Source organism: Rattus norvegicus, chromosome 1 (genome assembly GCF_036323735.1).
Source record: "Rattus norvegicus strain BN/NHsdMcwi chromosome 1, GRCr8, whole genome shotgun sequence".
NCBI lineage: Eukaryota > Metazoa > Chordata > Mammalia > Rodentia > Muridae > Rattus > Rattus norvegicus.
In genome coordinates this window covers 232,670,102-232,691,993 of record NC_086019.1, presented here as the reverse complement: position 1 = coordinate 232,691,993, position 21,892 = coordinate 232,670,102, and the positions used below count along the sequence as shown (strand labels likewise).

The window sequence follows — 21,892 nt, the reverse complement described above, 5'->3', positions numbered from 1 at the left end:
AGTCTGGTGGCTTTGGCTGTGGGAATATATGAAACTCATGACACAACTCAGCAACCCTGCCAACTCTTGCCATCCAATTAGTAAATGAGCGCCACTGTAACTTAAGGACGCGCCACTACCCTCGCTATTTCCCCTTGACACGGAGACAGTAAGTGATACTGTGGGAACCCTGAAGCCTGCCCTGCATAGACCATCAGCAAAAGGCAAGATTGACTCTTCTGAGGCCGCTCTACCCTGGAAGATTGGACTTTTGGGGAGGATGCATTCGGAAGTGATTTTTCCCCCAGCGATGACAACTTTCAGTATCACATAAGAAATGAAATTGAAGCATTGATCTTATTCTTCAAACCTAGGATCGCTTCAATATTAAAATTAACATATAAATCTAGCATCCATCTTCTCCCCGACTGCCTTCTGCTGAGTGAATGCACATAGAAAGAATGAATCACTGAGACGGTGTGCAGTGAGATCAAGTTCATTTTTCAAATCCGTTCGTTCAAACGCAGTCAGAGTCTGTTTCGTGGGCACCCGACAAATGTTTCCAAGATGCTCCCCTTTCACTGACTTGGTCCAGATCGATTTACAGGGCAAGCAGGAGGACCCTGAGAGGGGAGTCTCTGTGGAGCAAATCCTAGAATATCTGGCTGCTGCATCCACTCTTTCCTACTGCAGTTTCTCCTCATAAAATGTAAATATGCAAAATGACTCATTAGACAGCTTTTAGTTAACCTACCAACCTCCATCCGGAACCACTCCTGCCCCGTGCCTGGTGTCTACCTGGCCATCTCCTCTTATTTAGGACCACGTGCATGCCTTGCCTCTTGATGAGTTGATGAAACTACTTCCACCCCACTATGAAGACTGCTGATGCTTTTCCAAAATCCAAACCGGCAGGGTAAAAACCGTTGTCAAATGTCACTGGTAAACTTAGAAATGTAGAATAACTAGAAGGCTTCACAGCACGTTCCTTCTCCTGGGCATAAGGGGGACCACCTATTTGTACTATTATCTGGTGTTTTACTAATGTGAAGTTTCCAGAAACAGACATTTCTGTCTCTGTGTACCCAAGTGTATACCCACCTAGTAAATAACCCTGTGTGTATGAGACTTAGAGAATGCACTCAGGTGCTTACCCAGTGAGGTTTACCTTACCAGGTAAAGGTAGACTGAGAATTTCAGTTTAAGAGTTTATAACCCTCGATTCTTTCACTCAGCACAGGTCTGAGAAGAAAAGCACCATGGGAGAGAGAGAGAAACCGTTCTCTAATCTAGTGAATTCACAAATTACCTCGAGAGGGCAATCATGTGTACTGTCCCGGAGGCCAGAGATTCTGACTTCATGGCAAGATCTGTTCAGGAATTTGCCTTGGAAATGTAGCCCCAGGATGCACAAACCACTTTGAGACAGAAGGATTACAGAACAACTAACAGGTTCTCGACAAATTAGATGAAAGAAGCATTTAACTAAAATTGGGAGTAGACAGAACCTCACCAGAAGGGAACAGAGAGACTGAAGTTCAATGTGAATCAACTTCTAATCAGACCGGACGAGCTTCCAGGTCAAAGAGTGAATATCGCCAAGTCCACAGCCAAGCACCCAGTTGCTATGTGATGGTTGGAATTCTTCTGGAAGAGGTGATTTCCCCCTGACCACAATATCCAGATGTTTACCTGCATGGGGAAGAGACGCTGAGTACTTATGGTCAGGTATACCCAGCTCACTTGAGCTCTATGTGATATAACAGGATGATCTTGGGTCAGAATCTGAGAAGTTGTACCTCTTTAACCAGAGGGGCTTGACTACTAGGAATGCAGAGGGAACCGGATATAGGAACCTAGGAACCCACTCTCACTCAAGAGCCCAGCCCTCTCTTATCTCACCAAAATATTTCTTTCTTCGAAAGGTAACATAGGGTGTGGGGAGGGACCAGACCCTCACCAGCACACAAGTAAACTGTCTCACGGATATTTCTGTTTTGCCGTCCTCCATAAGAAGTCTAAGACATTGATGACCCATGTCAACCAATTCTCGGTCCTTTGGGGACCATTCACCCTGAAGTAACATCTATAGGCAGACTTCGTAACAGCTTGGTTCAAACATATCATCGACACCACTTGTTAAACAAAGGTAGGAAAACCAGGAGAATTCAAATGTCTTTTAAAATGCATTTGCCCTGGGTGGACTCAGACACTAGACACCAGGGCCATGTCACATCTTTAAGTTCAAAGGGCAAGTTATTCTCTTTCGCTTTTCTGGAAGCACCAACGTTTACACAGAGCCTCAACACCAAAATGGTATTTACTTCCAAGCACTCTGGTATGTTAACTATGTCCACGCAAAATACATTAATAGTCCAAGCATCACAAAGAAATCTTTCTCAAGATTGCCCATCCCAGAGGCACCGTGCGGAAACAAAGATGAGATTCTTCTTTTGAATAAGACCCTTCCTCCAGAGCCATTCTGGGCTTGAAGGAGTCTCAGGGTGAGCTGTGATCCTTCTCCCACCACACAAGAGCCCCTCAAAGCTGACACTTGTTGAGGGGTGCTCCCTACATCTCCTCATGTGGACGCCCTTCTGTTCTGACTGTTCTCTTTCCCTTTTAGATTCATAAGGTGTGATGGTCTCACCTAAGCAGTCATCACCCCCTCTCAAGCATTCCGGAGAACAGGAACAGTAAGTTATAGTATGGCCAGCCCAAGAATGCTTTCCCAGAGAAGCAGGGCGGGGGTGGGGAATGGGAGTGGGGGAAGCCCCGAATGCTTTGCCTTATACTAGAGTCATCCAAATGGAAATGGGGAACTGACGCCTATATTCTGAATGTGACGCTTAGACTGCTGGACTGCCAGGGCGACAGTGTTCACACACTTCATGTACCCAATGGGTTTCGTGTCAGGTCTCTACTGGACACACTTTGCTTCTTTCTCTCATTCAGTTGTATCCTGTTAGTAGTTTCCCATTTTCACTGTGTTTTGCTGCCAGTGTTCAGTTTGGAGTGCGAGGGAGTGAACCAGAGACCACACCTGCCGAACCCAGGCCCCGCCAGTACAGGAAATGCCCAGTTTAAGACATGTCCCCATTGAACGGTATCTCGGTTTTGGACCCAGGCATTAGTAGGGAGATCTTCCTTCCATCAAGCAGAGAAGACATCAACCAAGATCATGTCCTTAGTTTATTTTTCTAGAGTCCTTACTTAGCATGCTACATTAACCTGACAAAGCTTAATCTTGTGTTCGTTTCCGCGGCGACACGTTTCATGCAGTTCACAGCTGGGGTTGGCTTTATACTGACATTACACATGTTTCGATTCGGCCACGTGAAAAGAATGATTCTTAATGGAGTTTGTCTCTGAAAACTGTCCGAGCTTAAATATGAGCCTGTGCCGTCCGAGCTAGCCTGAGTGCAGTCTCTCTTTAGAACGGGAGTAACATGAGTGTCCCTACTCTTTGTCGGCTGGCAATAGAGCCACTCCCTAAGGTTTCCGGTATCCTGAGGAATCCTCTTTTACAAAATGGCATTCAAGTATACTATTTCACGGAACATTCCAGGTTGAACTTAGGAGTAAAGCTGACCCCCACCCCCAATTAAATCCCCCACTGGCCCGGCCTCCCCAGGCAGTCCTCAGCTTTAAACTCATTTACAACATTCAGCACTAAATCCACAGAGCAGAGCTATTTGGCATTTTCCAGTGAAGTGCAGGAAATTAAATAAGTTATGTTTTTATTGCTAATGTATAAGACTACCAAGCACAGTCACTTTGTCAAACAGGAAGAAAGAGTATACAGTATTAGTGGACTCTCCCTGGGGCGGGGGCGGGGGGGAGAGGTCCAGCACACACAAAATGTCACCCAGTCACCACCCACAGGTACACTTTAGGATGACGTGTTGAGTATTCTAGAATCCGAGGAGTCGGACCTCTCATCATAGTCATCCTCTGTGTAAATGGACTGCTTTGCCACGATTGGACACCCATCGTCGGGGATAGAGATCCGAGGGTCTTCTGTGGTGCGAGAGGAGAGCACGGGCGAGCTCCGGAAGACGCTAGTGGAGTTACTGGGAAATGGACTGACATACTGGGACCTCAGCTGGTACTGCTGCTGCAGTGTCATGGTATTCCACAGGGTGACGTCATTGGGCAAAAAGGGGCTCGACTGGTTTCTGGCCAAAGTATTCCTCAGCATCAGCGGATACCGGGGTGGCTGGGGGAAAGGATGTTGCAGGGGCACGGCCAAGGGGTTGGGGACCACGTTGCTGGAGTCCGCGGAAAAGCGTAAGGTGTCAGGGACTCGGAAGGCAGAGCCCACGGACCACTTGGAGGAAGAGATAGGGTAGGAGCCCAGCGTGTGTTCAAAGATATGGCCGCTGGAGGGCAGCACCAGGCTCTCTTCGGCCGTCCGCTCCGCCCCAGCCGCGGAGGACCGACTGGACAGCAGGACCTCCACGGCACTGACCAGGTCGCCCCCGCAGCCTTTCAGGATGAGCTCCAGTACAGTGGGCTTCTGGTTGGGAAAGATTTTCTTCAACACTTCCAGGGGTGGCCGGTTGGCTTTCAAGCTGAAGGGCAGAGAGACGGTCCCTGACGGGCCCTCGATCAGGAGATGGCTCTGCTCAGCGTGGTACTTGGGGCTGTCAGGGCAGCTCTCCGGGTTGCCCCCGTTTTTCTGCACGGCGTACCCACCTTCATCCACGGACACGATCTCGGGGCTCTCCGGAGTGAAGCAGTTCTTGCTTTTGACCACATCTGGGGAGCTCCTCTGGTCGGTGTCTTTGTCACTGAAGGACTCCGCAGCATTGTCTGCTGAACTGCTGTCCCCAAGTCGGTCTTCAGTCAAATCTGTAAGGCAAGAGAACAGTTAGGGTAATCCCTTCCTGGTGTGCTCAGAGTCAAGCAGCACTCAGCCTTCCGGGATGAGGGAGCTTGGCTCAATTGGTCATAACAGCCTGTCAAAAAGAAATCAAAAGCTATTGGCAAAGGGAGTCAGGGACTGGGGTCAGTAAAGGAAGACTGTGCAATCAGTGTTTTCGCAGAATGCTGTAGGAGAGGAAGCTTGCCTTAAAACCAAATGACCACATAAATGTGTAACCACAGAAGGCCTGGATTTCACCACACTAGCTACTCACAGAGCAGAGCTGTGAGACACTGAACCAGGCCCAAACACACACACATACACACACACACACACACACACACACACACACACACACACACACACACACGCCACAGGAGAGGCTCTGGTCATCATCACCTGCTGCATACCTCCCCATAGGGCACTTTAATAATCACATCTGTTTCCCATAGCCTGGTTTTTATTTTTAAATCAGGTTATCATGTACAATAACTAGTTGACATAGCTTCTCAGTGAAAGAAAGACAACCACAAGAATCACTTGTAAAAAGCCACTGACTAAAGGGCCAGGCAAAGTCAGCAGCCTGGGCCCTTACTAAAGGCCAAACAAAGCCAGTTCAAATTCTGGATGGCAGGACAGATACTAGAGAGAAGAAGGAAATGGCTGGAAGGTTCGAGAACTGTCTACCATGTGTGGCAAGAGGTAGATGGGTGCTTTTGCGTGAACAGGGGTAGGGGCACCAAAAGGACCTACAGCAACATTTCAAAGTATGTTTGAAGAAGGAAGGATGACAAGGAATTTTCTTAATAGAGTCAAGACTAGCTATGAAACAGACCAGTTTGCCAACTTGACATTTTAACCTAGAATGTTACCCAAGAGGAGTGAACGCTGAAGTACTAAGCGCTGCAGAAGGCAATGGACAAGAGAGCTTTGGGGTTTCATTGTAAATAAAGGAGCATTTTTTTTTTTTGGTTCTTTTTTTCAGAGCTGGGGACCGAACCCAGGGCCTTGCGCTTCCTAGGCAAGCGCTCTGCCACTGAGCCAAATCCCCAACCCCAGGAGCATTCTTTTAAACCAGCAAACTGCATGCAAATAGATTTTTATCCTTTAAAAAGAATGTGCTAGTGGTGGCTGCTTAATCTAGAGTAACTGATCTGAAGGAAAAAGAAAAGAGAAAGAAGGAAGGAAGAAAAGAAAAGAAGGCCACTCCCAGTGAGGCACTTGTCAGGTTGTGAGGACTGTGGATCTGTGTTTTCTCTTCTGGCCTGAATAGCCTCATTGTGGGCCTCTCTGTGGGCAAACCTGCTTGTGCGCAGATAGCCAGAGGTGAAATTTCATCAAAGCAGCGTAGAAGGCACCCCCTCCTACCTGTTGTTGTTTACTCTCAAAGCTTTTAACAAAGGCCCATTGATGGACATTTCTCCAACACCACAAGTACCTTAAGCACAAGGGAAGCCAACAAAAGCCTGTAGCCAAACATAAGTGTTTTTAAAGCATTCTTAAATCATATCCAAGCAGCTTTCAGCCACGTCTAATACAAATTCATACTCATCCCAAATTGTCACTCTCTGTACACTGCTCTTTCCAATAAACACCAGTAGGTTTCTACTGTTGGGACTCATTTGTAGTCTGCACAATGAATTTCCCCCCTTGCTCCCAATGGTCACTCTCAGATTCACCAAAGACCTAGTTTTACAAGACAAATGTAGCATCTTCCCTCCTACTGCTTCCCAGGACAACAGGCCCAACTTTCACCTCCCAATTATTGAACTGCTTGAATCCCCTGTCCTTGACACTGAAGACAAACAGACCAAACAAAAAGGTCTCTTTTAGATTTATATTCTAAGCAGGCTGCACTCCTGTATACTCCCCTGACGCATAACCATATAGATGACTCCCCTATCACTCTGTTCCCAAACCCCCGAGACAGGGACGGTGTGTTAACTCTGAAATGAACACACATTTGCATTTTGACCCCTGTTCAGTGAGCTTTGGGAAACAAGTTCAATACTTCCCCCCATGCATATACTGATTTGATGTTTAAAACGATGTGGTCTAGGCACATAAATCCATCTTTTATCATCTAGCATCGGCATCAAGCATTCACTGACCTTATAATAGGCTAAAACAAAGAAACAATAACAAAGATAGAAAACAGCAGAAAGCATAAGCTCATGGAAGTTCTTAACTTGGGGAAATAGACACACATGCTGGAGGGAAAGCACACATGACGAGGCATAGTTCAGGAGACATCAAATCCATTATTTACAGGGGTCCTAAGGTTGGAGCAACCCACAATGAATGAAGGGATAAACAATATTATTCAGCCTCTAAAAAGGAATGAAATTCTGACATCTGCTACAGAGAAGAACTTTAACGATATTCTAACTAAAATAAGCTGGCCACAAAAGAAGTTATGTGATTTCACTTCTATGAGATGCTTAGAATGGATGCTTAGAAGTACAGAGGCAGGAGAGAGGTGGTTCTAGGGGAGGGGAGGCAGGGACTTACTCTTTAACGAACAGGAGGTTTCAATGGAGGATGATGAAGAAGTTCTGGATGGATAGTGATGGCTGTTTGAAAAACATCATAAACATCTTTAATGTCACCAAGATGTCCACCTCAAAATGGTAAGCCACCTAGATTTTACCATAAAACAAGAAAAATAGGACACAGTATCCCAGCAGCCTGCTGAGCCAGTTTAATATTGTTGGTTGTTGGCTTTGCTTCTGCTACAGAAATGACCTTGTCTTTGAGAAGAAGGGGGCAACCTGCACACCTGGAAAGCTCTCAGCTCTGCCACCCTTAACAGGAAGGAGCTAAAAATAGCTCAGTGTCTTAAAAGGTAACACTTCAGGTGCCTTGGGTGAATTCAAAAACACTGAAAATGTCTTCTTCAGCAAAACCGCTTCCCTGTCAACCGGGCTCACTCTTCCACAGCTGACTTCAGGCCCCAGGTAACCCCTGGACCAGAAGGTTAGTGAGGGACACTTAAGATCAATGCTCTAGCTACTCAAACCTATATCATAAAAATGTATTTTCCTCAAGGCAGCAACCGACACTGGGAGGCAGGATTTTAAGTCGGACAGGACACAATTGTGTCTTTCTATCTACTCCCCAAGTTCTGCAGAACACACCTCGTGTGATCTTACAAGGCCGCCAGCTTGTTCAGGTAATTGAAAGGCCTCAAAGGACAAATGGTGACCAAGCCATTCTTTCCTCTTGGTGTTGTCCTTAGCCCCTGCTACATGCCAGTGTGCCCTGTACCTTGGGGTATCTGAACAGTGGAAGAGGAGGAGCACCATGCTAAGTCATCCCAGCTCTTCAAAGATTTCTGGGCTCCTCAGCACTCCAATCTCAGTGTCTGGGCCCTGGCTAAACGTGAGAAAAGCTGGCAGGATGTCCTAAGACTCAAATACACGAACTAAGGGTTTTGTAATCAACTGAGCCCAGCAGTGCTTATAGAAGGAGGGAGGGACACCGGCCAGTGAGAGAAACAGGATCACACACCACAGGGCACACGAATTTGAGAAGTAAAGGTATGGAGGATGCCCACCGGCACCCAAGGGTGCTGGGTTTTAAAACAGAGCCAAGGATGATGGGCCTCAAAACGTGCACCAAGGCAAACTCCTCGCCCAAAAATAATTTCTTAAAAGCAGAACTGACAGCCCCTGCAATTTGGGGGCACTATGCTGGCTATTATTTGCCTAAACTAAAGTCATTGCAAGCTGCTCTAAACACAGACTTTCCCAAGTAATTATAGAGGGGAAGGGTTAAGCTCGGTGATAGAGAGTAATTTAATAACAGGTATTCCTTTACACACCCAGGTTCCCCCTCCTGAATGAACTGTACGAACCATTCGAATCGGCGTAAAGCACAAAGGCCTTTTCTAGATACAGAACCACGGGACGTCAGCTGAGAAAACGAAACACAAATAGTCCCAGAACCCTCTGCCTTCCGCTTTATTGAAACAGGGACTCTAATTAGAACATGAGGAGTAGAAGTATATTTCAATTGACCAGTTGGAGCTCTGTATACAGTACAGGAAGGCAAAACCACCAGTCAAAAGCAGATGAAACCATGACCCTGTATTTCTGTCGTGACAGGCCAGTTATTACAAAAAAAAAAAAAAAAAAAAAAGAAAAACCAAACCCTTTAAAAACTGTTATCAAATATTCAAGCTCTCACTTCATAGCCCAAAGAGCTCACACTCCAACCCTGAAACAAACTTCTCATTAGGTTTATGAGAGCTTCATTAAGGACACGTTTCCTCTGAAAAACAATGCCACCTCCTTCAAAGCACATGTGCCATGTGATGACAACTACACGATCTTTTTTGCTAAATAAACAAACACATGAAAGTGGCTTCCAGTCTAAAAATTACAATTTGAACAATCTACAAATCCCTTCACATAAAAATACAACTTTAAAAAATTGTACTCAAGTGGTTCAAGAAAGCCTGCCCAGTGTGTGAAACAGTCTGTTCAAAATACACACAAACAGAAAAGTGCCCGACTTAGCTGCCACTGGAGTTAGAGGTTCTATCCATTCAGTGCACAAAGCCTAAACCCACCTAACACCTAGAATGAGACACAAGCCCTGACTGGACTCTCATAACTCCGGTATCACAGACTCTCCCCTCCCCGGAGCGGAAGCACGCCATGCAGTTAAAGATGTCCCTGTGATTTGGGGGAGGCAGATCTCTAGGTAGGTCTCCATGCCAATAAAAAGTGATGGCAGGAGGAGCTCTTGGGGGCTTCCAGGGTCAAACATTTAACAGCGGTTTCCCATGCTTTCTGTTGGTCTCACACTAGGCGTCATTAAAAACTGTGTGAGTAGGAGAGAGAAGCCATGGCAGGACAACATGGTGGGTGACGTTAAGATTCCACGCCGTACATTTACAGGTTGTTACGAATGTTCTTAAGGGATGGATGATACTGGGCTTTGTATGTTTATGTGAGCAATTACATCTTAGCAATTGGGTCAAAAAAAAAACTGTGTGAGTAGAAATTTGAAACAAGTGGTGATATTAATAAATCTCATTGTAAAATGTGTGTGTGTGTGTGTGTGTGTGTGTGTGTGTGTGTGTGTGTACATGAAAATACTCAGTGCTTGGCTTTGTAAACGATCAGCTCTGATTTAACACTGGATAAAAAGGCTCAGGATGATCTCCTTAACCTGGCCTGGTGGTGCACACTTGTAATCCTAACACTCAAGAGGCTGACAGGAAGATGCTACGTCTGAGATTCTATAAAGCCAAGATTTTGCAGGGGCATTGCTTAGAAAGTGCTGGTGGGCTTAAGGAAGTATAGGTTACAATTGTAGATTCCATGTGTCTTACAAAAAAAAATATTCAGCAAGATCCCTTTCTTGGGAACTAGAAGCTTTGAAAAGGTTCAGGGGAAATCTACAAACCGACCTGTTCATCGGGCGTTTACAAAGATGCAGCTGGCTACTTGCTTATCCTTCTACTTAGCAAATCCCCTTAAATCCCCTATATCCCTGGGTACTGGGCTAGGTAAGATTATACGAAGATAACCACAGCATTGCCTTGGCCACTGGGGCTTACAAGGTAGCTAATCTTTTGCAAAAGTCTGAAGTATCTGATCAGCTGCTCATATTTTATGATTCTGCACAGCGAGTCTCGCAGAAGCCAGAAGCAGGGCCGACCATGCCATCTTCACACAGACGGGAACATTATTCACACATGAAGACACTGAGCTCATAAGGCCATTCTCCATGGTGGAAAACACTAGAACATTGAGGTCAGCCTGAAATTCAAGTCTGACGAGTAACTGTAACGAATAGAGCATACGGTCCAGAAAGGAGGAATGTTCCGAGTTTCTCGTTATGTCCTATTACTTGGAAGGCAGCTGTACTTTGTAAAATCTGTTTAGTCATAAGACAAAATGGAAGCCCTCGCCTACCTCTCTACCTTCATTCTTTTCCTTCCCAGAAAAGAGTGTGCTAATTAGGCCGGGGAGGGGGGGGCAGCTAAAATGCTGTGTGAGAGTCAGAACATGTGTATGGCAAAGAGGTGGTCCTTTGATGACCAAAGGCTTACTATGTAATCCAAACTACACTGGACTAGAACTAGGGACTCCAAGGACCTGAGTGCTTAATGGCTAGAGGTTGCTGCCACAGGTTAAATAGTGAAAGAAAGGAAGAAAGCCATCATGGAGTAAAATAGAAGAAGAAGAAGAAGAAGAAGAAGAAGAAGAAGAAGAAGAAGAAGAAGAAGAAGAAGAAGAAGAAGAAGAAGAAGAAGAAGAAGAAGAGGAGGAGGAGGAGGAGGAGGAAGAGGAGGAGGAGGAGGAGGAGGAGGAGGAAGAGGAGGAGGAGGAGGAGGAGGAGGAGGAAGGGAAAAGAAGAAGAAGAAGAAGAAGAAGAAGAAGAAGAAGAAGAAGAAGAAGAAGAAGAAGAAGAAGAGGAGGAGGAGGAGGAGGAGGAGGAAGAGGAGGAGGAAGAGGAGGAGGAGGAGGGGGGGGAGGAGGAGGAGGAGGAGGGGGAGGAGGAGGAAGAGGAGGAGGAGAAGCAGAAGCAGAAGCAGAAGCAGCAGCAGCAGCAGAAGAAGAAGAAGAAGCAGGCAGGCAAATGGGTTTTCGCTGGGCACTCTTCTTCCCAGTCAGGAGGAAATGCAACAGTTCCGGAAAAGGTTCCAAGTCCTGCAGGGACTTTGATTTATGAAGATTTACCCCCCTTCCCTCTGTAAAGCTGTTAACAGAAAGTGCTGACTCGCTGCAGAAAAGAATTTCTCATCGATGCTCTCTGATTGTATTTTGCAAACAGAACGCCTGTTGCTTGGTAACGTTTCACTTGAGCCTGACCTTCTCCAAAAGTTATTGCTATCGGATTCGATTTACACTGTCCTCCTGTGATTACTGTAATCTTTTAAACCCGAGAGTTCATCCATCAGGGAGAGGAAAAGTTGGTTGTAAGTGGAGAGCACTGTCATCCCTCAGATTTATAAGGCCTGGAACAGGCTGGGGGTTCTCTGCCTGGCAACAGACTCCAGTTCCTATGGGAGGACTCTCTTTTCCCTTTAACCTTCGTCCTCCGGCTCTACCAGACAGATGGGAACATTCCACTGCCCCTCAGGGTAGGTGAGATCAGGAGGAAGCAGGCAGGCAGCTGAGGCCCTAGGGGCTGAGAAGGAAGGGCTCAGGGAGCTCAGGGAGACTTGCTTTAGTCCTTAGATGAGGGAGGACTAGCAAGTGTGGCGAGCAAGACAAGCTTCAGTACCCAGAGAAGCCAACATGCTGTCCTATAAGCCTCTCCTAGGCTCCCTACCACTCCATCCAGGGTGGGGGCCACCAGAGAGGCCAGCCTCCTGTGCCTGGTCAGTAGGCATCCCCCCACCTCCCCGCAACTGACCTACCCATCAAATCTAGCAAGGAAAACACTGGATTCTTTACCCTCAAAGCCAGAACTGAGTAAGAGGCTCCAAGTGGCAGTCTTGCTGTCCTGGTATTTCTTCCTGTCTGGCTTTTCTTAAAGCCCCTTGCTTCAAATCAAGCCATCTTAAAGCCAGACGCGTTTGTTTTTGTTTCTGTTGTCGTTTTTTCAGTTCACAGGTAGATACCCCAGATGACTTGTAATTGTTTGCAGCTTCTCCCTTGCTCTGGGTGTGCAGTCAGACAGGAATTCCTCATCTGGCTTTTGGGAACTCTCCCTTAACACAAATGGCCAACTATTTATCTTTGGAGAATTAAAAGGGAGAAGAATTAAAATGAAGACAGCAGACTGGGCAATACAAATCAAGGAGCAGGAAGCCCAGAGCAATCATAAAGGTGCTTAGAGTCCGCTTTCCAAAATCACCGTCCCCCCTCTCTCTGCCTTGTCTGCCTCTTTCAGAATTAAAGGCCATGTGACTTTCCTATCCAACCCTCCTCGTCACTCTCCAACCAGTGTCTTTCAAGAGCATTTAAATAACATATATATCAGTTATTTAAATTAAATTATGTTAAATTAAACTTATATGCATAAATTTATTTCATATGTACATACATATATATACTATATATGTATGTGTGTATGTGTGTATATATATATATATAATATATCTGGCAGTTATACATCAAGGAAGATTCCACAGCCACTGATCTTTCCTTTCCAGGCAAGGTAGTGAATGTGACTATAGCTTCTCACCTTGGCCATGACCCTAAACTTCCCTCAGATCCAGAGCCCAGGATCCTGAAAGGCTGGCTTGGCTGGTTTGATTAAGACTGCCAGGTCAGAAGCTCAAATAGCCACAAAAGGTTAGGCTCCCTGAGCTGTTCTCATGGGGAGGGGGATGGGGGTGACACAAAGGGAAGTTAGAAACGGAGTATGTGGGTTGCATAGAATCCATAGCGAAAGTTAACTTAGAAACTGGAGCACAATCAAAATCTAATTTAATTCAGAGATGACAGGCAGAAGGCTGTAATAAAAAAATTTTTTTTCAATCCATAGTTGAAATAGTAAAATCTTCTTAAACTCACGTTGGAAACAGTGCTCAAACATTCCTTTAAGCCATCTGAAGGAGAGTTCAGGAAAGATCACCCCCCCACACACCCCATTAGAAAATGGAGTTTTGGCATTCATCTCTTCCCTGAACGACGTGGGCTTTCTCCCATGATGCCTAGCCAACATCCTTCTTGAAGCCTGTGCTTTTCTTAAATATTTGGAGAAGAAACAGACTCCGAGTGCTGCTGCTCCCCCTGCATTTGTCTCCAAGAACACAGCTATCTGTGGGAGGCTCTCTGACGGCAAATAATCCAAGGCGGATTTTCAAAACCTGAGTTGACAAAGGAGCAGACCTAAATGGTCTGCTAACAGTTTCCAGACTCAGGGACTGCTGCTCAGAACTGGCCCATGGCCCTTCCATCCCAGCGGGGCCTCGGTGGAAAGGACTAATTTATACAAGAACCCCTAATATACTTCTAAAGATGATGTCGTGCCACATATAAATATATTGCAAGTGTCCAGCCACCGGAGGTCTCACCAGGAGGTTTTAACTCAGCCGCCCCCTCCCAACAGAGCTGCTGTTTTACACGTGTTGCACAGAAGCGATCTATTTGTGTTCCTGGCTGTGAAATTGTAATCAGTTTATTTTAGAACCCTCTCCCCAAACCAAGTGATGAGTTTTCTTTTCTCCTTAACGGAATTCAACTGATGAATGAAAACAAAAGTTAGTTAGCGAGTGTGCAAGTTAACCCTTGGCCCCACATAGCTCAGTCTCTGGAAGTCTTTCTTCTTCTTCTTCTTCTTCTTCTTCTTCTTCTTCTTCTTCTTCTTCTTCTTCTTCTTCTTCTTCTTCTTCTTCTTCTTCTTCCTCCTCCTCTTCTTCTTCTTCTTCTTCTTCTTCTTTTCTTATTTCCTCCTCCTCCTCTTTTCTTCTTCTTCTCTCTTTTTCTCTTTCTCCTCCTCTCCCTCCTCTCCTTTCTCCTCTTCTTCCTCCTCCTTCTTCCCCCTCCTCCTTTTTTCCCTCTCTCTCAATTGCTTGTTCTCAATTTGGAAGGCTCAGGCTACCCCGAGTATCTGGTGAACACGGAGGGAGAGAAATCATGTACCCAGCCTGGTTTACACACTTGGAATTCTTTGCCCCCTTTAATTCTACTAAAGCTTGGTCCCTCCTGCTGTTGCTTCAACCTGGCCTCCTCGATCGATGCCTTACCCCACTCCCTTTTCTCCTCACCTTGGATTTTGTGACTCCCCATAAATGTTGGCTATGGAGGAAGACAACCCATGGAGGGAACACAGGATACTAAAGGAGTCCCCTCGTAGACAAAGACCACAGAACTCAAGGTTACCGCTCTGTAAGAGCTGCTGGTAGGCAGCTGGGTGCTGTAACTTGAATTTCAACTGGGTCTTCTGCTCTAGTCCTGGGGTCTCTAGTCCTAGAGCCAGGAAAACCAGAACGGAAAATTGAAAGTAGCACGGAATCACCTCTGGGACTGAGCCCTAACTCTCCTACTTGTTCTCAGGACAAATCCAGAAAACCCTCTTCCCACCATAGGCTCTAGTTTTTATGGCAAATCCACAAACACAAGATGAGAGTCGTGGGCCCTGCCTCTGTGACGAGCTTATGTGTTCCTTGTAGTTAAATACCCACAAAACTCAGTCAGCAAACTGCTTTCTGAACTTCAGGCCTACAGGGCACGACTGAGCCAGAAGGTGGGACTGACTGGCCCAGCCGCCTCACCACACACCACGACAGTTCAGCTTGGTGCTCTGGGGTTCTCGGAAGAAGAGCTGTCATTGAGCGGCTGAGGCAGTAGAGAGAGAGGCTCTAGCTACTGAAAACTGTGGACTTTCACTCCGAATTCCTGTACACCCCATTCTGGAGGAGATGGGCCTGTCTCCTGTGTGAAGCTGAGAGAGGCCAGGAGTGAAGCTAGAGGTTCCTCCGAGGAAAAGAGAGAAAGAGGCTTAAAATGGGGACAGATTCTGGAAGAAGCCAGAAAGACAACTAGGTGGAAATTGGGGTTTGCCCACTGTCAGGGCTCAGAATCCCGTTATCCCATCTCCAAATAAAAGCATTTCTGAGAGAAAAAGAGAACAGAGGGAAGCTAGATGTCCAGAAAGCCTTGCACTGGTCCACGCCAGGCCAACCCTGCATAATCCTGGAAAAGCACTTGCTAGGTTTTCTCCACTGTAGGCTAAGTTTTCTTTTGAATCTCTTCACACCACAGCAGCCCGGGAAACAGCATTAAAGGACCAAAGAAATAGTTCAGCAAAAAAAAAAGAGTTAACTGATCTCACTTTGAGGCCTTTTGAAACCTTTTTCTTATAGTTCTTTAAAAGGCTCTTCTTTTTTTTTTTTTTCATCGAATTCTAAGTTTTGAGGCCTCTTAGCCGGGCTAAACCGATTCCGAGTTCCTTTAGAAAGAGACAGAACGCTGTTTTGCTCCCGCGTCCCAACTAAGCCAAGAATCGCCTAGAAACAGCAAAGCACTGGACCCTGATAGCTAACCAACACGAACTTACCCCCTAGTTCCAAATGAAACCTCCCCCCCCCCCGCCAAAAGCCGCAGCCCTGAAAACCTTCCTCGTCTTGGTGCCTTTAAAGTTGGTACTCCCCAAGACATCTTTTTACTCTTGGAATTGACCTATTATGCTCCTTTTCAACCTGGGAAAACGACTGAAGTAGGGACACACAGCCAGGCTATTTGGTTGGCCCCTCTGGGGATTCCCTGGGTTCCACAGGCTTCAGACTCTCAAGACCCCCTTTTCCCGGAGATTAAGAATCGGTGCCTGGTTAGGGGGTGGGCAGGCCCAACACGATCAACTTCCCACAAACTTGTCCTCAGCCTTCTCCATCAAACGCCTGAGCGCCCTCGACATTCCCTCCTTCGGAGCGCGACCCCAGCCCGGCAAAAGCTCTCACCTGGCTTAGCAATCTGCGCTGGCAGCGTCCCGGGCTGGGGCTCGGCGACCCAGCGCAGCGCAGCGGCCGCGGCCAACTCGGTGGCGGGACGAGGCGGCGCCGGCGGCTGGGACGCCTGGGAGGCTGGGGACGACTGCGAGGCGGTGGCGGCGGTGGCCGCGGCGTCCCCCGGCGGCGGAGGCCCTGGCAGAGCCCGCAGCGAGTCCGGGATGAGGCTCTCCAGGCTCTCGTTGGCCTGCTGCCGCCGCAGCGCCACCTGCGCCGCCATCACCCGCTGCCGCTCGATGATCAGGATGCACTTCTCGCAGGTGCAGTCCTTGAAGCGACAGTAGCGCTTGTGGCCCTTAAGCCAGGATAGCACCCCGTGGTTCCGGCAGCGCGCGCACTTGGGCGTCCGCTGCAAGGGCGCCCGCGGCGGCTGCGACACCGGGCCGCCCATGTACAGGTAGGGGGAGCCGTAGCCGTTCATGCCCAGGGCTCCCCCTGGTCGACGGCGGGAGCTGGAGCGCGGAGCTCGGAGGCCCGGGAAGGTCGGCAGCAGCCGGAGGTACGGCTGCAGTCTCCTCCGCTCCGATGGTGCTCTCAGCCCGCGGGTCCCCACGCGCGCCGCCTCTCTGCTCGCCGCTCTCCCCGGAGCAAACTCCACCCGCTGGTCCTCCCACGCCGAGGCTCTCAGGGCAGCTGCACCGGGCCGAGGAGAGCTCTGATTACGGTCTGAGCCACTTCCTCCCCTGGTCCCTTCCTCGCAGACTGGACCCAGCACCTCCTCCGCCGCCCTCCCCTCCCCCCGAGTCCCTCCTCCCTCCCACCGCCACCCCCTCCCCAGGGTCCCAGCCCCCTTGCGCTCCCCACGCGCTTTCCTCCTCCCTGGCAGGCACCCCTCGGGTTCTTGTACCTCACCTTCCCCGCCACCTGCAGCCAGGCCTCTCAGGCGGGGGCGCTCAAAGCCCCCTCTTCCAAGCCCTCTGTTACCCCTTTCTGAGCCGGGAGGGACTGCGCCGCTGCGGTACAGCGCAGGGCGGACCGGGTGTGGGGCGGGAGACGTTGGGGAGGGGGTGGGTGCTTGTAAGCCAGCCCGCAGGCCTCTCCCCTACCCTCTCACGTCGCTCCAGGACTGGTCTCAAAGCACTAAGCACAAGACCGCTTTCACTCCCACCCTTGGCCTCAGCAATTCGGAGCTTGCGAGGGAATTGAGGGTACACCGCAGGTCGGCCCCGGGAGGACCGAGTTTCAAGAACCGGAACAGTCACCACCTGACAAGAGGAATCAAGAGTGAGAGGGGTGGTAGTGATTTGGGAATTCTTCGCTTCGTTTTTGCAATCTAGTTTCTCTTTAATTGCTGCGGAAGAAAAATGAGTTGTTGTGGGTTTGTTTTTTTTTTTTTTTTTAATTTGTCGGGCTTCAGGAAGACAACTCGTTTTAGAGGGTAACTTTAATTTTCTACTTACCTCCTTCTGTCTTTAAAATAAACAGCCTCTTCCTTGAAAGGTCCGGGAAGTGTTCTCTTGGATGTTTTCCTTAAGCACTGTTTAAACTTTCTGAGAGTGTAGGCAGAAGACACATTAGTGGCCCCCCAAAGTTACCCGGCATTTGTTCCCGCAACGGTCATTGAACCAGCCAAGATCCGGAATTGCCTAGCCCAAATCCCCACAGACGCTGTGTTTTACTTAAGAATAAGGAATAGACCCTCCTCATAATAATCTTTACGTGACGGTGGGAAGAGTCTCGTGTATAACATTAGACTGGATAAGCCTTTTTGTTTCTTTACAGCATAAACTTCGTTTATATTCCTTGCTTGTTTTCAGTATTGGTTTGTCCAATGTCCGGTACCACTACGTACGCGTAGAGAAGGCTGCCTTCTTTCACCTAACCAAGAAAACAACCGAACAAAAATCCAGGCATAATGTAGGCTCAGGACCGCTTTACCATCTCAGTATGAAGGAGACGACGGAAGTCTCGGATAGTCTGTTAGTGGCCCCTGGGAACGTGCGTTCCGCTTTTTACTGTGTGGGTGAAAGTTAGGGTAAACGGGTCTGCTGCAGTACCTGACTCCTGAACTGCACAGAGGCCACAGTCCCTTTCTGAAGGTCGCCTTCCAGTGCCCAGCCCTACAGCCAGCCATGGAAGAGAGCACCGGGCGGTCTGGGATTGCTGTGAATTCTAGGACTGCACCGTTGCGAGTTCAAACAGCAAGCTCTCTGCCCGGAAAAGGGATTTGAAACCGGGAGAGAGCTTTGAATGAGGAATATAAATATAGCTTCGAACCTTTTTTACCCTCGATGCCCTTAGCTACTCGGGTTTCAGGTGCGGGCCGGAGGAGTTGGTAGTTGTTCCGGGCTGACCGGCTGGGACTGGGGAGGAACCTTTTGCACACGAATGCTATTTCGGAGAAACTGTCCCAAAAGCGTCACGGAACCAGTACCCCTGGTTTTTACCCTTTCCCCTACCCTTCTAATCCGGCCCCTTCCCACCTTTCGACAAGAAAACAAGTTCCTCACTCTACAGCTAGTAGGACTTTTGTAAATTGTGGAGAGGGGACACAAGAGTCACACATGGATCATTGGGCCTGACACAGGGGAGAAAAGGTGCCTACAGGAGTTACTTTTCATGATCAGCGAATGGCAGGAATCTGGGGACTTAATACTGTTTCGCTCTGAAATCTGTGCGTCTAAGAAAGACGAGGACCACGGACTTTTATCAAAGCCGAATTTCTCCGTAAATGGTCAGCGAAACGGATCAGGAAAATAAGAGTAACTAGTTTCCGTGAGGAAGGAGAGTAGCGGAGCTCTACATCGGGTTTTAAGGGGACATTTTCATTCTCAAAGCAATCCCCTTTCCTTCCTGGGTCACCTAGCCACCCTATCCCAGTGCCACTCACACACACTGGTATTATTTGGTACTGGGCCCCGTTTCACTCCAGTGCACATCGAGGGCTGAGATCTAAATACTCATTTGATATAGCGCGATAATCCTTTTCTCATATTTGATGGGAATGTTTTCCATATCCCAGTATTTGACAACATCTCCCTATAGGGACAGGTTTGTATTTATGTTGGTAAAATGTCCCCTGCCTCAAAGTCTATTGTAACCCAACACCTGACAACCCCGAGTCCCATTTCTGTTTGCAGAAAGGGTTTATTCAAGCACATAATGGGATCCCAGCAGAAAGCCTTTCAGAACAAGGGGCTATGGTAAACTTCACCACATGAACTCCGTTTCCAGGGCTATTAAGCCTTTAATTGGAAAATAGCAGAGGAAATTTCAAGGTGACTATAACGTGTTAGCAGTTAGTTCAGAGAAGAAAAGCCCGTGCGGGAATGAATGTAGAAAGCATATGGTCCGAATCACATTTAGGAGGAGCAGGGCCCGCTTCTACTAAGGCCCTGCAGCTTATGCACTTATGGGAAAAATCATCAAAGAAATTGGGAAGGGAGGGGGAGGGTTGCAAGGGAAAGTAACCTCACTAGACTCTACCCACTCCCAGCTCCTCTGGGTGGTGCGCTGGTGTTTTCAAACCACAATTAACCGGGTAAGATATGGCAGGTATCAATCCTGAAGTGGGCGAAACAACACGCTTGCTCCTTTTGGAACGCGCTCAGCGGCTACATGCGTGAACACCGGGAGCTCCGAGGGCCCGTGTTCCTGTTGAGAAGTGTTGGTATCTGAGTCTGGGAGTCCTGATAGGTGTCATCCTCCTCGACCCCCGACCCCTCCCCCGAAACATTTAATCAAAGGACAGTCGCATAATGTGCTTGATGTAAGGCACATGGAGACATCTGTTCTGTATTCTCACGCAGGGGGACGTTGGGGTTCCTAGTTTGTGGGCTCTACAGCAAGGTGACTTTGGTGTTGACAGGTGCGGGTGAGGGGGTGGGGGGTAGGGGATTGTGAAAAACCCTGTACAGGCATTTAAAAAAAAAAAGCCACCACTTTGCCTGAACCTAGGTGGGAGCTCTTCTGCACTGACTGACCCATCAATGTCTCTGTTAAGCCAGCTTCAAGTTGAAAGAAGATGGGGATGACCAGGGTCTTGAGGTGGCAGAATGTCCTCGTTCACCCCCAACTGGTTCTGGATAGAGCCTCAAGCTTGGTCCTTATTGTACCAATCAACTGGAAGCCCCTATCAGGCAACCAGTTGAGAGCTACTGACGTGGATCCAGTAGGCCTGAAGGATGCCTTTAGCTGGAGGAAGGTTCTGGACAGTCACCTACCCACATCATCTCATGGAAGAAGAAGTCACATCCAAGTAGGAGGTGGTTTCAGATGCTAGCACCTGGCTCTATTGCAAGTGCTGCCCGACCTTCCCTTCCGGTTCTAGAACTCTCCAGGCCAGCAACACTCTGGCTTCCAGGGCACATTCCTCATACTCGGCCTGAGCTAGAGACTGCAGGAGTCCAGCTCTGGGGTGTGTGTCACTCCCACAGCATCTCATTTTAAGGTTTCTAAGGTACTTCAAAGGGGCGGTCACACTCTCACTGACCCCGCCCCAACTCTGCTCCAGACCTTCTTGTGTGGAGGATAAGTCATTAAATCATTTTGGAAGGAGAGAGCCCCCTTTTGCTTATGTGTACCTTAAGGGGACGAATCAGGTCTCTTGCTAGGTAAATGATCGACGACGACTTTATAACTCAAATGTAGCTCAAACACACAAACTTTCTGTAGAAATTTAAAAACCAAAGATCGAGAAAACCAAACCAGGTAACTGAGTAAAGTTCAAGTAACAAAATTAGCTCAAAGTCTCAGGGGGGCTTCTCCATGACTCCCCCACCTCCTCAGAAACACCCCCACACACACTCCATGACTATCCCTCCTCAGAAAACTACACACACACACACACACACACACACACACACACACCCCAGAACGAAGTAGTGAATAAAGCCTAAGCAGTACTGAAAGAAACTTCCCCTGTAGAGCGCCAGGACCAGCAGCCAATCAAGAGTAAAAGGCGCGCAGCGCCTGTACGCTGGAAGAGTGAGTGTGAACTCCTCAACTCTTGGATCTCAAAGTCGGGAGACACCGGAACCACCGGGACCTGGGGTACTGGAGCTTCGCACAGAACCACCCACCGAAGGCCTAAAGCTCCTCCTCTTTCCCCAACTGCTAAGCTCTTGGCATACGACTTCCGGTGAGCGATCCCGCCCCAACACACCTTGGCTCCTCCCACCACCTTCGCCCCTCCCACCACCTCCGCCCCGCCCCCTGCTCGAGGGAAGGTGTAATGTGCGAGCTTTGAGTACTGGTGGCAAGGCTTTGAGCACTGATGTCACAGTGGCTGAGTGAAGACTAGAGGCGGCTAGTCTTCACCCGTGTCTGGGATATGTTTCCGTCCAAGTTGTGTCCACGCCCTTGACTAGCCGTCCTTCATGTTTCAATAAGAGAATGTGAATGTGACTACGAACGTCGCACGGGAAAGTGGACAGGCACTGCCGAGTCAGCAAAGCAGAGGTGCTCGGCTTCCCGCGTGGGTGGACATCATCTAGTAGATCTGGAAAACCGCAATGTAGGAGACCCATGCTCTGCAGGCGAGGCTGGCCCACTGGGCCCAGTCTGCGTTCTAAGTGCTTGGACAGTATACTGGGGGCGGCTACTGGGGTGACTGGGGGCTGGGTTCAGCTAGTGGCATAGGAACACCGAGGCCTCTGCGCAGTGGGTCGCGTTGACATGCCCTGGCAGAG

The 21,892-nt window shown here is 48.4% G+C and overlaps 1 protein-coding gene across 3 annotated transcripts; it reads right to left on the bottom strand.

Annotated features, from left to right (window-relative positions):
- Positions 1-1,436: 1,436 nt before the first annotated feature.
- Dmrt3 (doublesex and mab-3 related transcription factor 3) lies at positions 1,437-21,352 on the bottom strand. 3 transcript variants are annotated; one of them, XM_039108987.2, is made up of 4 exons: positions 17,663-21,352; positions 17,309-17,467; positions 16,215-16,895; positions 1,437-4,833 (listed from the first exon to the last, which is right to left on the bottom strand). In XM_039108987.2, exons 3-4 carry the CDS (start codon positions 16,681-16,683, stop codon positions 3,872-3,874), a joined length of 1,431 nt encoding a protein of 476 aa, XP_038964915.1. In that variant the 5' UTR covers positions 16,684-16,895; positions 17,309-17,467; positions 17,663-21,352; the 3' UTR covers positions 1,437-3,871. The 3 variants fall into 3 exon arrangements, with proteins under 3 accessions (XP_038964915.1, XP_063143177.1, NP_001099828.1); XM_063287107.1 differs by lacking the exons at positions 17,309-17,467; positions 17,663-21,352 and adding an exon at positions 17,115-17,205; NM_001106358.1 differs by lacking the exons at positions 17,309-17,467; positions 17,663-21,352 and having other exon boundaries at positions 3,161-4,833; positions 16,215-16,935.
- Between the last annotated feature and the right edge of the window lie 540 nt (positions 21,353-21,892).

Coding starts and splice junctions, on each gene's coding strand:
- Dmrt3 (XM_039108987.2), bottom strand. CDS start 16,683: ATGAACGGCTACGGCTCCCCCTACCTGTACATGGGCGGCCCGGTGTCG. Junction 4,834..16,214: donor AGCGCAGATTGCTAAGCCAG/GTGAGAGCTTTT, acceptor CTTGCCTTACAG/ATTTGACTGAAGACCGACTT.